The 14,643-nt window shown below is 36.7% G+C and overlaps 1 protein-coding gene across 1 annotated transcript; it reads right to left on the reverse strand.

Annotated features, from left to right (window-relative positions):
• Positions 1–37: 37 nt before the first annotated feature.
• On the reverse strand, positions 38–5,393 carry LOC125213690. The gene is made up of 9 exons (XM_048114365.1): positions 4,930–5,393; positions 4,373–4,418; positions 4,228–4,297; positions 4,079–4,124; positions 3,893–3,991; positions 2,616–2,684; positions 2,208–2,529; positions 1,796–1,983; positions 38–1,707 (listed from the first exon to the last, which is right to left on the reverse strand). Exons 1-9 carry the CDS (start codon positions 5,272–5,274, stop codon positions 298–300), a joined length of 2,595 nt encoding a protein of 864 aa, XP_047970322.1. The 5' UTR covers positions 5,275–5,393; the 3' UTR covers positions 38–297.
• Between the last annotated feature and the right edge of the window lie 9,250 nt (positions 5,394–14,643).

A 14,643-nucleotide genomic window follows, 5' to 3' on the forward strand; every position in this document is an offset into this window, starting at 1 on the left:
AGTTTCACTTTTTTTTCTTGTAATTGAATTCATCCCATAGAAGAAGCGAAGCCTATAAATGTTGATCCCGTAACTTGAACATACATCTCCAACTCCAAGAGAAAGGAAGTTGCCAAAAATCAGATTAACGTCAGAAGCTGCAAATACTAAATTATTCTCTCTGCTAAAAAATGCAGCTTCCCACTAGAAATCAATACCCTCTTAACACAAAATGAAATCATACATATATAAACCAGCAGCCTCCCACCATTTTCTATCTCTTATCTACCCTACACCTAAACTGAAAAACCGGATAACTCAGAGCTGGAGAGCCAAATCAGGCTGCTGAGAATCAACCAGAACGCCTGAAGATGGCCTTCCTGGTGACCCCGATGATTGGAAGCCAATGTTCAAGTCGGGAGGCAGGGATTCCTGTTTCTGTTTTGAATGCATTTGCGGGCTCACATGGCGCCACGACTGGAACAGAGACAAGTCAGCAGGAGCCAGCTGTGGGAACATCATTCGCTGGTTCTGAAACTGTATTTGGTTTCCTACTAGCATCGGTATCGGCCCTTGTGGTACAAACGCATGCATTGGAGCACTGTTCTTGTCTGGCCGAACATGCATTCCAGAAGAAGGAAATTCTCCGCGGACGGGTGACTGGATATTACTAGGGGGGTTGTAGGCTGGATCACCGTACATGTGGTTCTTGTTCGGATTGGCATTTTCAGTGACTGGCCTTAGCCCTCCTGCCCCCACAGACATCCACGCACGTGCAGCAGCCATAGCTGCATTATATGGATCATTACCATTCCACCCATTGCTGCCCAAGGGCGGTTGTGATGTTAAAACTTGAGCATTGCCTGATGGCTGAGTCGAGGATTTTTGTTGATTGTGATCTGCCAACATTCTCATCATCTGGACTGGGTCGCTGAGACCCTGACCTTGTTCGCGGGAATAATAGCTAGGCGGTTTAGTCGAATCAGCAGACGAACTAATCACTGCAGTACCATCCACCTTATTAAGGACGGCTCTTCCATTACTATGATTGGGCTGTTTAAAAGATCCAGATTCCGAAAAGCTAATGTTCTTTGGAGAGAATTCCACAGCCCGAGACGCTTCCACTTCCGAACTCCTAAGAAACTGCCTGTTGCCAACTGAATCAATGGCAGTTCTACTTGGTGTCCGTGGACTGTTTGACTCAACCTTCTTCTGAGCCTTTGTGTCAGATTCGAACAGATCTCTGGATTGTAAATTCTGATTAACGTAACTGAGATTATGGGAACCACTAGGTCTGATCCCAGGAGACAGAAAGAATGGCAGCTTTGTCTCTGACATACTCCCTCTGATTGGTTGAGCCATAGAAACAGGAGCAGGTGATCTAATTCCAGCAGGACCAAGGAACAGCAGCTTTTGTTCGAAGGAAGGTATATTACCTGGAATTTCCTTGGGAGCATTCGAGATTAAAGGAACCTTCTCAAAGTTCCTAGGTTCCACAGTAGGCTGTACTTTCGTGAAAAATGGTGGTTCCTTCACACTGCAATTTTCCAGAATCAATACTGGAGTTGGAAGTGGCTCATACTCCTCGACCCAACCCTGACCAAATTTGAATCCCTGAGGTAGTGCTTGTTCGATTCTTTTAGAAGCCACTTTCCAAACGACGGATCCAAGAGTTGCAGCAAATCGAGCCAGGCTCCTAGCATATGAATGATCTGAATAAAGCCCTACCTGGATAACCAAAGACAACAATACTTAATGTAACGAAAACTCATATACTTGGTAATAAAAGTGATACATAAACCCCTGAGATTCATACAGGCATCAAATGCTTGGTTTCACCGTCAAATGTTGAGAATATGGATGCCGAGCTGGCCACAGGCTGAGACAATGATATATTATATGTCGCACGGCGATTTTCGTCTTGTGATATGTTATATGTTGCACGGCGATTTTCTTCTTGTACAAATGATGATCTCCTGCCAAATCGGGATAGGAGGGCCCTACCTATGACAAGAAGAGCGAGTTGTGATCAGAACATACAGCAAGAAACCAGAAAAACTTGTGCTGGAAAGGAAAATCAAATGCTAAGGTCATTGGTTCTATTTCCCAGGGAGCCCTTAATGTTACAAAGCAAGCCGGTTCCACATGAAGAGGGACCAATCAAAATACTATCCATGCTGGTAACAAAGCAGATAACCAGATCGCAAATATAATAGGTCAGGAGGTACCTGGCAGTAAATCTTCCACTTTGTCCAAATTGTTGTCATTCAAGAAAGAACTTCCATCAATAAGCCCATCCACACCACCAGCTTTCTCAGACCCAACACCGACAACATTCTGAGTATTGCCCGGTGTTGCAAGAGTAGCTCCTGATGAAAAATCAGAGCAAATCGGTTCTTGCCCTGCCCGGATCACAGGTCTTTTCATTTGATTTTTCGAAAGAGAGCCAGATCTTGCTTTCTGCTCAGGTTTGTTCTCCTTATCATTGCGTTCAAAATTAAGCCTTATCTTGTTAAATTTCCGTTTTGCCAACTCTTGGATGGTGCGCGCCTTTTTAGATGAGTATATATTCATATCATTCAACAATAGAATTTTATAATAAATTGTCTTCAAAAGGAGCGAGAGCAGACATTTACCTGTTTGTGGTATATGGTATCCGGTGCATTATATTGCATTGCATTTGAGCAAATGAGGAAAACATCATCCTGCATAACAGAAAAAATATTTCAGAATATTTAAAGGCCATGAGAAAGGTTGCAGTTTTGGAAACAACATGTAACAAGAAGTTATTGAAAAAAAAATAATTATGGCCTTCTACCAATGACTAACTACTGGGATAGGTGAGAGAAAATGTAATATTAAATAGTACTCATTCAAGCTGAAGACGCCGAGGAATTAAATAAAATACCAAAAAAACACACCGAATGAAGAGGCCATGGTCATATTAAGAACATTCCAAATTGTTATTACAAAATTTACATGTGAAAGTGTCCCCCAAAATTGCAGAATAAAGCCGTTTAACAGACCATGTAGGCATAACCATATAACAGAGAACGAATATAAGATTTAACAAATCTTACAACCATCATATTACATACACCACCTAGTTATCAGGATACGGCTGCTCATTATCATAGATCCAATGTTTCAAATATTCTTTCCCAATTACTTGTATTTGAGCTAGTAAGCAGTAGCACAGCACTTCAAAAGTTTTAGTAGTCATAGAACAAGAAACTAAAATTAACAAAGGAAATTAATACCAGCAAAGTTGTCACTTATCCAACTTCTGGCCTATAAATGACAACTAGAAACAAAATAGCCCATTATTGCATTTGAAATGATAAGCACCAAAAGCAGAAAGTAAAATCGCATATACTCCATAGTCCATACAAAATGTTAAAGAAATTTTCCTCCCACAAAACACAAATAAAAACAAGTTTTTTCCATAGCAAAGCACACTGTATAAGTGTAGGCACACGATTTCATATTTTTTGTTTACAATAAGAGATGCGGGTAGACCAAAAATATCGCTGAGACATCAGAAGATAAGGACGCATATTTCAGCTTAGCTAACAGAACACCTAACAAACAGCATAAGAAATCATGCAAACATAAATCAGCCAAGCAGGATGGTTTTCGAAGAGTATGAATAAAAGACGGAACAAAACAGAAGATGAACAAGAAAATTGACAACTAGGTGACTCGTATTAGAAGAAGGCAAGACAAAATATGTTTGGCACAACCAAACAGATACACCGTAATCATTACATGTCGACCCTGCCTTTCTCAACCAAAAGCTAACACAGATAAATACAAAAAATTCAGTACATGTCTCCTCTTTAAAAATTGAAACAAAGGGACATTACAAATAAACAAAACAAAGTCAACAAATAAAAGACTGGCGGGATCTAACCTCAAACTGCTTGAAAGTTGCGTACAATCCATTTCGCAGATTGTTTCTCACAGTAGCAAAATCCATTGGATGATCAATCACATCAAAGTAATCTGGAAGCTACACCAACAATGAATCAACCTGATTTAGAAACTCAACGAAGCACACTGCATTGCAAAAGCATCTCTCAATGAACCCCGAGGTTACCTCTTCCGGATCAACCGGTTCTGCATAAACACCATAAATATCTTTCCTGCGCAAGAAAGGGATAAAAGGAGAGGCATTAAACATTACAAATATACTGCATTATGCAATCCTTTTTCACCATCCATTTCACAAAAGAACTAGCAGCACACCTCTGCAGCTTGTCCAAAATCAACTCCAATGCCTTCTTATCAGGCAGCGGCAGCTCAGATGGCGGCGTCCCTGCACCATCCGAATTCAATCCAATTCAAAATTTTATCAAGCTTATTCCTGTGAACATGATGAAAGAAACCACACCTGGTGGTGAGTCCTCTGCTTTGAGATGTCGCCTTGTTTCCCTAACCTGTGAAGAATAAAGAAAAGCCACCATTAAATAAAGAGGTGAAGCAACATAAACTAATAAATGCTAACCCAAAAACGCTACTCCTAGAGCGAAAGTCGGCGTGCCTATGAGACAAGAGTCAGAATAAGTGGGAACGTGAGTGTGCGTACATCACAATACATGCTGTCTGTAACATTCTGCTTAGCGTGATGTAGAGAGAGAATGTGAAAGAGGAGAGAGAATGTGAGAGAGAGCAAGATCAGATTCTGTGGGGGTTAGTTTTTGACAGTTGACCCGACCGTTACATATACATACACCATTCCCTCTCTTCCTTCCCAAATAGAAAAATATCTGAGCTGGAACTTTTCAGAATCCCTCTCACTACATCTTTGCAATTAATGGATAAATGAATCCACTCCACTCCAATTCAATTCCGCCTCAATTGAATCCCCAATTACTCAATAATTTCCCTTTTCCGCCAATATTTCCACATCCAGATCGAAACAATTATAAACTGATAATCATTAATCACCTCTTCTTCGTCTTCATCGTTATAATTTTCTTCCTCATTCGCGTCCTCGTCCATTTCCTGGTCGATTTTGCGCTTCTTCGAGGGCTTGCCGGCGCCGTCGTCGGAGGAGGAGCAGGAGGCGCGCCGATCAGTTGACTCCTGGAGCTTGAGCAGGAGGTCGAGCTTCTTCTCCCTCCGGCGCTGGTCATCCTCATCGACGAAGACCTCGTCCTCGTCGAAGTAGTCGTCGAGGTCGAAGACGTACTTGACGCTGCGGCGGCGGTGGCTCCGGCGCAGGTCGCGCTCCGCGGCGGGATCTGCCTTGGGAGGTCTACCTTTGTTCTTCTTCTTCACGATCTGCCCCATCTTTTCCGAGATTCCTTCGAGCTCGAGCTGTTTCTCTCTCTAGAGAAAAAGACAACCACACTCTCTCTCTATCTATCTATCTCTAAAATTATTTTTTCTGGTGACTTTCTCTCTCTTCCTTTATTCCATTATTATTATTTGGGGTTTTGGTTTGGCGTCAGCTTTATTGCTCTTTTTCGAAACATTAGTGGTCCGGACCTGGATCCGAAGCAAGGTGGCTCGGAGTGAGGGCGCTGGCTGCCCGTGATTCATTATCATTTGTCGATTAGCCGTGGCGCCTGGCCTCACCGCGCGTTGTTGTTACTGGCGCTTGTGACGTCGCTGTCGGGTGGGGGCCACAGCATTGAATTCTCAAACTAAAAGTGGTGTCTGTTTCTTCACCATTTCATATTTCAATATGTATTTTCTACGCTCAATACAAAAATTTGTTCAGTTTCTACACTGTTCAACTAAATTGGATTTTTTATTATATACTCCTTCGTTTTACAATGGAGTGACTCCTTGAGAGAGTATGAAACTTCAAAACCGTGTTGCTATATGAGAATTCTGTTTTTTGTATAGGAGGACGAATAGGTTATTGTATTGCACAAACTCATTGCGTGGTTTCTTTATATCTTGCAAGGGTAAAAATGACAGTATAATACTCAAAATTTAATAAGTATAGTAGATGGCTGTAAACTTGATGTAATGATTATAAAAAGGATAGCTGAATCCAATATATAAAAAATCCAATCAGCTAGAACAATTTTTATACGAGGAATTTGCATTCTATTGCAATCCTATGCTTTAATAGCGATGCAATGCGGTAAAAATTGAAAAAAAAAACAATATTAATAAAAATTAATATTACTACTATTATTATTATTATTGAATTTCAAAATTAGTCTAAATATAGATTGACATTATTTAAGTCTCAAACTAGGAAATGTACTGTTTAAAATGCTTTTGATAACTATTTTATCCCTGAAGCTACGAAGGATCCATTTTGTAATTAGTACCGGGCAGATTCTTTATGATTGTATTCATTTCTTATTTTTTTATTACTCCCTCCGTTCCGGATAATTCGAGTCACTTTGACCGAGTACGGGTTTTAAGAATTGTAATAAAAAGTGGGTTGAAAAAGTTAGTGCAACGTGGGTCCTACTTTTATATATTAGTTTTATAATAAAATGTTAGTGGGAATGAATTAGTGGAATATGGATTCACTACCAAAAATAGTAAAGTGAAATGAGACAAATTATATGGGATGGACTGAAATGGGAAACTAAGACGAATTATCCGGGACGGAGGGAGTAAAAAAATATACGCGCGTAACGCATATGCAAAGCTATTTCTCTCTTTTACACTTTTTGCAAGAGACATTCCTATTTTTACTACTCCATGTCACACGCAAGATTTTCTCTTTCTTATAATTTTTTATAGATATTTAAATAATTTCATATTTTAATTAATTAAAAAATGATTAAATAAAAAAATTAAATATAGCACATTCAACGTTATACATTTATACTCCATGTGCTATAAACTCTAGAAGATTTAAATTGATATCGGTCTAGTTCCTTGGAAGCCGCTTATTAGTTGAATTTTCAGTTTTCACGAATATTTTTGTAAATTGTAGTCGTAATTTAGTAATGGTAGTTGAACAAGAAAAAAAAATTCTTTGAATTTCTTTTGCATGTATATTCTTTTTCTTATTTAATGTTTTTGAACGAGTGCCCTCACATCTCTTTTTACTGTATCATTGTGTAATAATTGAGTATATTTATATAAACCTCTTTTAAGTGATTAAATATGAAGAGACAAAAGTCAAAATCAGTCGAAGCACGAAAACGCTCGGCTAAGATCACCATACATAATTTCATGACAATGGGCAATGAGACAATTGGTGATTTTTTTACAATAACCCTATTTACCATCCATTTGTAAACGTTTTTACACCCAATAAAAATGCAAGGGAGAGAAAAAAATCTTACATATATTATATATATTTATCTTAATAACAATTGGAGTTAGAAAAATAAAAATAAATTTATACGCCCTTTATATATGGCCTTATATAGGGGCAAAATGGTCATCAAAGGTGCTTTACATAATGTTATGGTTGGATGGTTAGTAGATTGGAAATATAGAGAATCATTTCCAATTATTCATTTCAAATATCTGTTACGAATGATTCTATGATAATATGATATGCAACCAATGTTTTAAAAACCGAATCGGCCAGTGAATCGGCGAGGCTACTGGTTCACGGTCCAACCGGTTCAATCACTGGTCGAACCGTTTTACTGTTACAAATTATATATAATATATAAAATATATTCAATTTCAATGAATGATAAAATTTATTAAATTTTTTATCCATAATTATTAAATGTACAAATTACAAGTTAGTATGGATAAAATTTTTAATATTTTAGATATAAAAAAAGATAATTCATAATAATTCAAAAAAATTATATGACAAAATATATAAATAAATATGAATGTTTAATTAGTTTTGATGAAAATATACTATATAGTAAATAATTTATTATAAACCTTAGGTATAACTACTTATATTTACATAAGTATCTATATTATACAAATAATAGTTAATTTTAGTAAAAAAAGAGTGAATTTTAGATGATAAATATATTATCATATTAATACCTACTCACTATAATATAAATTTAAACTTGAATGGTTAGTTTGGGTAAATAAAAAAAATGTTTTAATATAATAATAACTAATGTTCATGTTATTAACAAGAAATGCTTGTGGTGGAGTGGTAATGGACTTGGTCTCTTGACCAAGAGGTCATGAGTTCGATCCCCACCAAAAGCACTTATTTTACAAAAATTTTAAACAATGAAGAAAACCGGTTTCCGGTTCCCGGTTAGACCCGTTCGACCGGCCGGTTTCGACGGTTCACGGCGGCTCAACATGCTAGCGGTTTTATGGAGAGAACCGGACGGGACCACTAACCGGTTGGCGGCCGAACCGGTCGAACCGGCCGGTCCGGTCCGGTTTTTAAAACACTGTATGCAACCAAGGTTCAAATCTCACTATGCGCAAAAAGTTTATTTAATTTTATTTTTTGAAATACAATTAATTTCACTATATATATAATGACTTTGTGTTTTTATTTTCTTAGAGCAACTCCAACAAAGAAAGGTAAATGAAAGAGGTATATCATCTATTTACTTTCTCAAAAAGTGAATTATACCCTTCCAAAAAGTAATACATTTCAAAGGAAAAAGGTATATAGAAAGGTATATCATTTTAAAAAATTAAAATAATAGTATAAAATGCATTAAAAGATATAAAATGTAATACTTTCTCAAATATCTTCCCCCTTGGAGAATGATTTTTCATGAAAAGAAGGCAAATATGGTGGTTATATGATTTTACCTCTCCATCAATGGAGAGGTAAAGATACCTCTACAAAATGAGAAAAGGTATAATACCTTCTCAGATACCTTTCCCCTTGGAGAATGATTTTTCATGGAGAAAAGGTAAATATGGTGGTTTATATGACATTACCCCTCCATTTACCTCTCCCCTTGGTGATAAGGATCCATGTATTTTATGATCCATTTCCCAAGAATTTACCCTTTGATGGTTGATCTAAAATATTTTTGTGAGGCTGTTTTCAATTTATCAACACAGGGCAAAAGATAATAGATGATCCAACCAAACAAGAATGGATGGTAGATTAGAGATGAGAAGCATGTGTCCGATTAAAAAAACCCCCATAACTCCTCATTCGAATCATTGAGATGTGCAAGATCCCCCGTAAAGTGTTTAAGACGAAGACGATGGTGACAGTTTCATAGCTTTCAAATATATCCATAGGGGGTTGCCGTTGAATCCAGCTGTAGTTGAAACCCTTTGGGCGAGGCTTATGATCGTATCATCCCCCCTTCTTGGAAAGGATTTGTCCCAAAAACCCTTCTCTTTTCCTCTTGGAGACCCTCTAGTTTTATTGAACCCTTTGGGGTCTTCACTTCTTCCTTTGGGACCCCAATCAATCCATGGCTCACTCGGGGGAAGACATTGACGCACCACACATGTTCATATCATTCTCCCCCCCCTGGAAAGGGTTTGTCCTCAAATCCGGTTTCCCACACCATAAATGGAAAAAGAGCAAATCAAATATCAAAAGTATGATGGGATTAAGACCACTAACGCTTAAGAGACAATACTACACCAAAGATTTTGTAGGGACCTTCAAATTCATTTCCCCTCAAGCTAAAAAGGGTCACAAAAAATTTGGAATCAAATTAATGAATCATTTCATGCCCAGACCCCCCCCCAAAAATGCAAAACTTCCAAAAAAAACCTAAAAAACCAAAATAAAGTACAAGATGTGGGTGCAAATAAACATAGGCATTCCTTCCAATTAGTCCCAAACCAAGCCATTAGGTATAAATTTTAAAAAAGACCTAAACATCTAATTCCAAAAATTTTGATGGACATGCAATAAAAGTAATCAACATGTCAAAACACATCCCCCCAAACACCTTGTTTCTTTTTTCCAAATCTTTTCCAGCAAAATGCCCAAATTATTGAACATTTTTGAAAAAAGATTTAAAATTTCAAAGACCATATAAAAGAAAGGACCTAAAGTTTTATATTAAAAAGAAAAAACAAGGTTATTCAAACATTCATATTCTCAAGGTTAAGCAACAAAAGATCAAAAAACCATTATACATCATTCTTGCTCAAATAAGAGCACTCCACAAATTGACAAGCTCATATTCAACATTAGAGAGGTTCATCACAACACACATCAAGTTTGCAAGAAGATAGTACATTCAACAAGACAAGTTCATCATAATGGATCGAACCTATTGCTCCAACAATTTTAAAACAAGACCACTATTATGGGAACAATGCAATTTTATGCCAATATTCACAACATCATCCTCAAGAGACATATGAGTGGAAAAATAAATTTCCTAAAATTCATCAACACAAAAAAACATAGAAAAAAAGTTAGGGTGGACTTTTTTTTCACCAAGGGGAAAGGAAAAGGGTCATTTGGTGCCCACCCCGGGAGGCCTGAAACTAAAACACCCACTCCCGGTTTTTGGTTTTTTTTCTTTTTATATTTTTCTTTTTCCCCACCCCACCCTCTCTTTGACTTTTTCACCTCCCCTCTTTTCTTTTTTCACGCTCTCTTGGCTTTTAGCCACTTTCACCCCAAGCCTTTTTTCTCTCTTGTCTTTTTCTCTACTAATTTGGGTTTAAGCTCATCAAGAGGAACATTTACATAAAATCAAAAGGTTATTGGAAAAGGAAAGAAGATGATGTAGTCAAATGATTTGATGGGGACCCATGGTTGTATCAACACCCCATGGATGGGTTGGCCTCAACCCAGGGCCAAGTGACTTCCCCTTCAATTACCTCTCAAACCCCCTTGCCTAACATTATTTTCATCCTCCTAGAACCCTCTCCTGAGACATTGGAGCTTGTTTCCCCCCCTTCTCCCATCAAGTCCATCTTCTGGTACCTTGATTCATATTCAATCTATCCCCCTGGCCCCAACTTTCCCCCGGGTTTCCCATCCCAAATCTATCATTCCTCCATATCCTCCCCCAAAAGGCCTTACCAACATTCTCCTCCCAAATCTCCCCAAACCCCCCTTCTCATCCCGATTTCTCATATTCCCTCCTTCAACTTCCCCCCAAGACCCACCCCCCCATGTTGGTTTCCCACCCCCCAAAAAAACCGATGGTTGATCTAAAATATTTTTGTGAGGCTATTTTCAATTTATCAACACAAGGCAAAAGATAATAGATGATCCAACCAACAAAAATTGAATCTAAACAAGAAGGGATGGTAGCTTAGAGATGAGAAGCATGTGTATAATGATGAGATAAAAGAGCTACAACCATAGGACCTTGACCAAAACAATTGAAACAACCCTAAGTAACTTTCATTAGCTCTATCACCCCTTGGCTCCACTACTCAATGGATACACCTCATTGATGCATACCTCTACTTGAATCAATCTATGAAATTGAGACAAGCAACCTTCAAGGAAGGAATTGGATACATTCCTCAAAGAGGAAAAACTCACTAGGGAGATAGCTTTAATTCAATCACAATCTAGAATGAAAAATGACACCAAAAGGTATTTATACTAAGGGTCCAAAATGTGGGAAAAGGCCCACAAAATCTAAGTCTCGGATGATTCACCCGGTCGGGTGAATTGCAGGGTGCAAAACACCCGCCCGGGTGTTCTCTCTGGACTCCCTCGCCATTTCGCCATTTCAACCGGTCGGGTGATGTTCAGAATAAAAACACCCGGCTGGGTGTTCCTTCTGGAACTCTCCACCAGTTTTGCGCGACTTCTATAAAACCGCCATAACTCCCTCATTCGGACTCCGATTGATATGTGCAAGATACCCACGCGAAGCTATTTCCAAGACGAAGACGATGGTGGTAGTTTCATAGCTTTCGGATATCATCTCGATAGGGCGGTTTCCGGTTGAATCCAGCTGTAGTCGAAATCCTTGACGCACGGCTTCCATAATCGTATCACTTGGAGATGCTCTTAGGATAAAAATGAGTTTTTATGATGATCCAACTCTATTGAAATTATATATAAAAATATTTAATAATTTTCTTTAATATCCAAGTAAATACAATGTGATCAATGTCACAAAAGTAATGACCATGGGCATTTCACTCCCCAAAAAATGAAATAGCGGCCGAACATGCATTAATTTAGTTGCTATCATGTATAGTGTGAAGCATTCTAATAAGTGCAAAGTAGCTTTGTAATTAATGAAAAAATCAATACTCATTATGATTATACACTACTAAATCGCGTAATTCATATCTTAAGAGTAATGATTTTGGCCCTCTTAAATTGTTCTGCATTGAATTAAACTGTCGTCTATATTGAATTTGTCGTATTTGTTATTAATAAAGTTTAAAGAGTCTAGGTTATATATTGAAGTTTATTTATAGGAGTGTGAATCATACACGTGTACATTCAAAATGTATATTACTAGCAATTTAGCATGTCGCGAGTGAAGAGACTTCCTCTATTCAGTTTACTACTAATTTTTTTCAAGAATTTTATTTGTTGATTGATTTTCTGTTTTTTCCCTTTTCTTTTCTTATATTTTTTTAATCTATTTCTTTCATTAATTTTTCCCTTCTGAAATTTTCAGTTATTTGATTTTTTTTCTGTCTCTTAATTTATTTAAGTCCTTATTTTTCTTAATTAGGGTATAAGGAAAATAACTTTAACCCTTAAAATTTGAACTGAATCAAACTAAAATTAATGTTCTGTTCAGATTATTTGGATTTTTCGAACCGAATTGGATCAGGTTTCATTTTGAGAAATTTGAATTTTTAAATCGGATTGGATATATTAAAATCATATGAATCTAAAAATTGTAAGCATATATTTATAATTTTATATAATAATAATAATAATCATCATCGAGATTATGTTTTAATGTCCAATGATGTAAACATTGTATTATATCACATATAAATTAATTCTATTAATTTTTCTTTAACTGAGAAAAATATTTGATGAGTTTTTAGTTCGGTTGTTACATAAAAAATCGTGTTCACCTATAGTGAGTAAACGATTAATACTGGAAACCAGAGTTTCCTATAAATTTCCAAACTTTGGTTAGATTCTAACTTTATATACTTTTTAACTTTAAAATATGCTTAAAAGATTATAAAATTATTGATTTATTCTAATTTTGCGAACTAATCAAGATTTTGGTGCTAAGATGACTTAATATAAACTTTAATTCAACAAATAAATTTATTTAATTTTGTAATATGATATAGTTTCGCCACCTAAAACATGACACTATTTTGATTGATGTCTGGTAGTGTCATATGCGTAATTAAGCTATGTCAACGTCGAAATATTGATAAATTATAAAATTAACAAATTAATAATTTGATTGCAAAATCAGGACTAATCAAAATTTTGTTAATTTCATACAAACCTCCTAGAGGGCACCACTAGACATGGAGTATTATTTGATAGAAATAGGGATATAGATATACATGTTTACACTTTACACATATGTTGATGTTGATTGGACACGTAACCCCGCAGGCAACAGGTGGTTATTTCATACATTTTGAAGGAAACTTGGTCTCAAGGAAGAGCATAATGTTGTGGCTTTATCCGGTGCCGAAATAGAATTTTGTGAGATTAAAAGTTGCTTAATAGGGATATTATAGTTTCAAAATCTAATGTGGAAATCCGGTTAAACATAAGACCATCCGCAGCGGTAAGCTGTCCGTCCGTGCCAGCGGCACGGCTTACCGCTGTTCGCCGTTATAACTCGTCCGTCCGTGCCACTGAGCAGGCTTACATGGCGGGCTGCGATTGGCCAACGGCTTTAATTTTTTCTTTTTTTCTAATGTGGTAATCCTTGAACAAAATATTGGTGCAACCTTGTTTTTATAACAGCTCCCTCTGCATCTCATTTCAATAATGTGCAGGGTCACAGCGGCCACAGATCCACAATCCTTTTTTTTTGTTTTTAATTTTATTTATTGCAACTGTTTTCAAATGCATCACGACTCTGGCTTCTATGGAAAAAAATAGGGACTATAATATGTTATTTTAAAATTGTATTTTAAAAATATACTTTTGACTAAATTTAATTTATGACTTATTAAATTGTTATTTTTATTATTTTTCTACTTCTAAATTTAATATAAACTAAACTTAAAAGAAATTAAATTGTAGATAAAATGATGTTGATATTATAATTGACCTTACAAAATTTGTTTGACAAAAATGGGAATCACTGACAAGCTTGTAGGTAAACTTCCATACATAAATTTTAATAACTATAATTGTCGCTAACAAGCTTGTCTACGGAGGTGGTGTTTCCACCATTAATCTTTTTATAGTAGTAAAATCAAACAACTGATACAACCTTGCTCTAACACCACTTGTTAGGATCGTCGAGTCATTAGTTTGATATTGTCCGCTTTAAATCAAGTCCGTCTGTGCGGATTTATTTTTGGGTTACTCCCAAAAAGTCTCAATCTAATTGGACTTGAACAACACTTAAATATAACTTCCAACTTTGCTCACTCATCCGATGAGGGATGAGTTTGTAACTCAACAACCTTCCCTCAGGCCGAGACCACATTAGGAAGTCAAGAACGCAGTCGACACATCGAAACATTACACGCCCAACTCAAACTTGAGTAATCCAGAGTCCAATTCGAACATGGGTCATCTAGGCCGGCCCAAACCACCTCAACTCTGATAGCATGTAAAGATATATATAGAAGCAGGGCATATCGAGGAATAAGAGAGAACTGACAACGCAATTTCTTTCCTGAACACAAAATAAATAACAACAATTACAAAATATTTGA

The sequence above is a fragment of the Salvia hispanica genome, chromosome 3 (assembly GCF_023119035.1).
Source record: "Salvia hispanica cultivar TCC Black 2014 chromosome 3, UniMelb_Shisp_WGS_1.0, whole genome shotgun sequence".
Taxonomy (NCBI): domain Eukaryota; kingdom Viridiplantae; phylum Streptophyta; class Magnoliopsida; order Lamiales; family Lamiaceae; genus Salvia; species Salvia hispanica.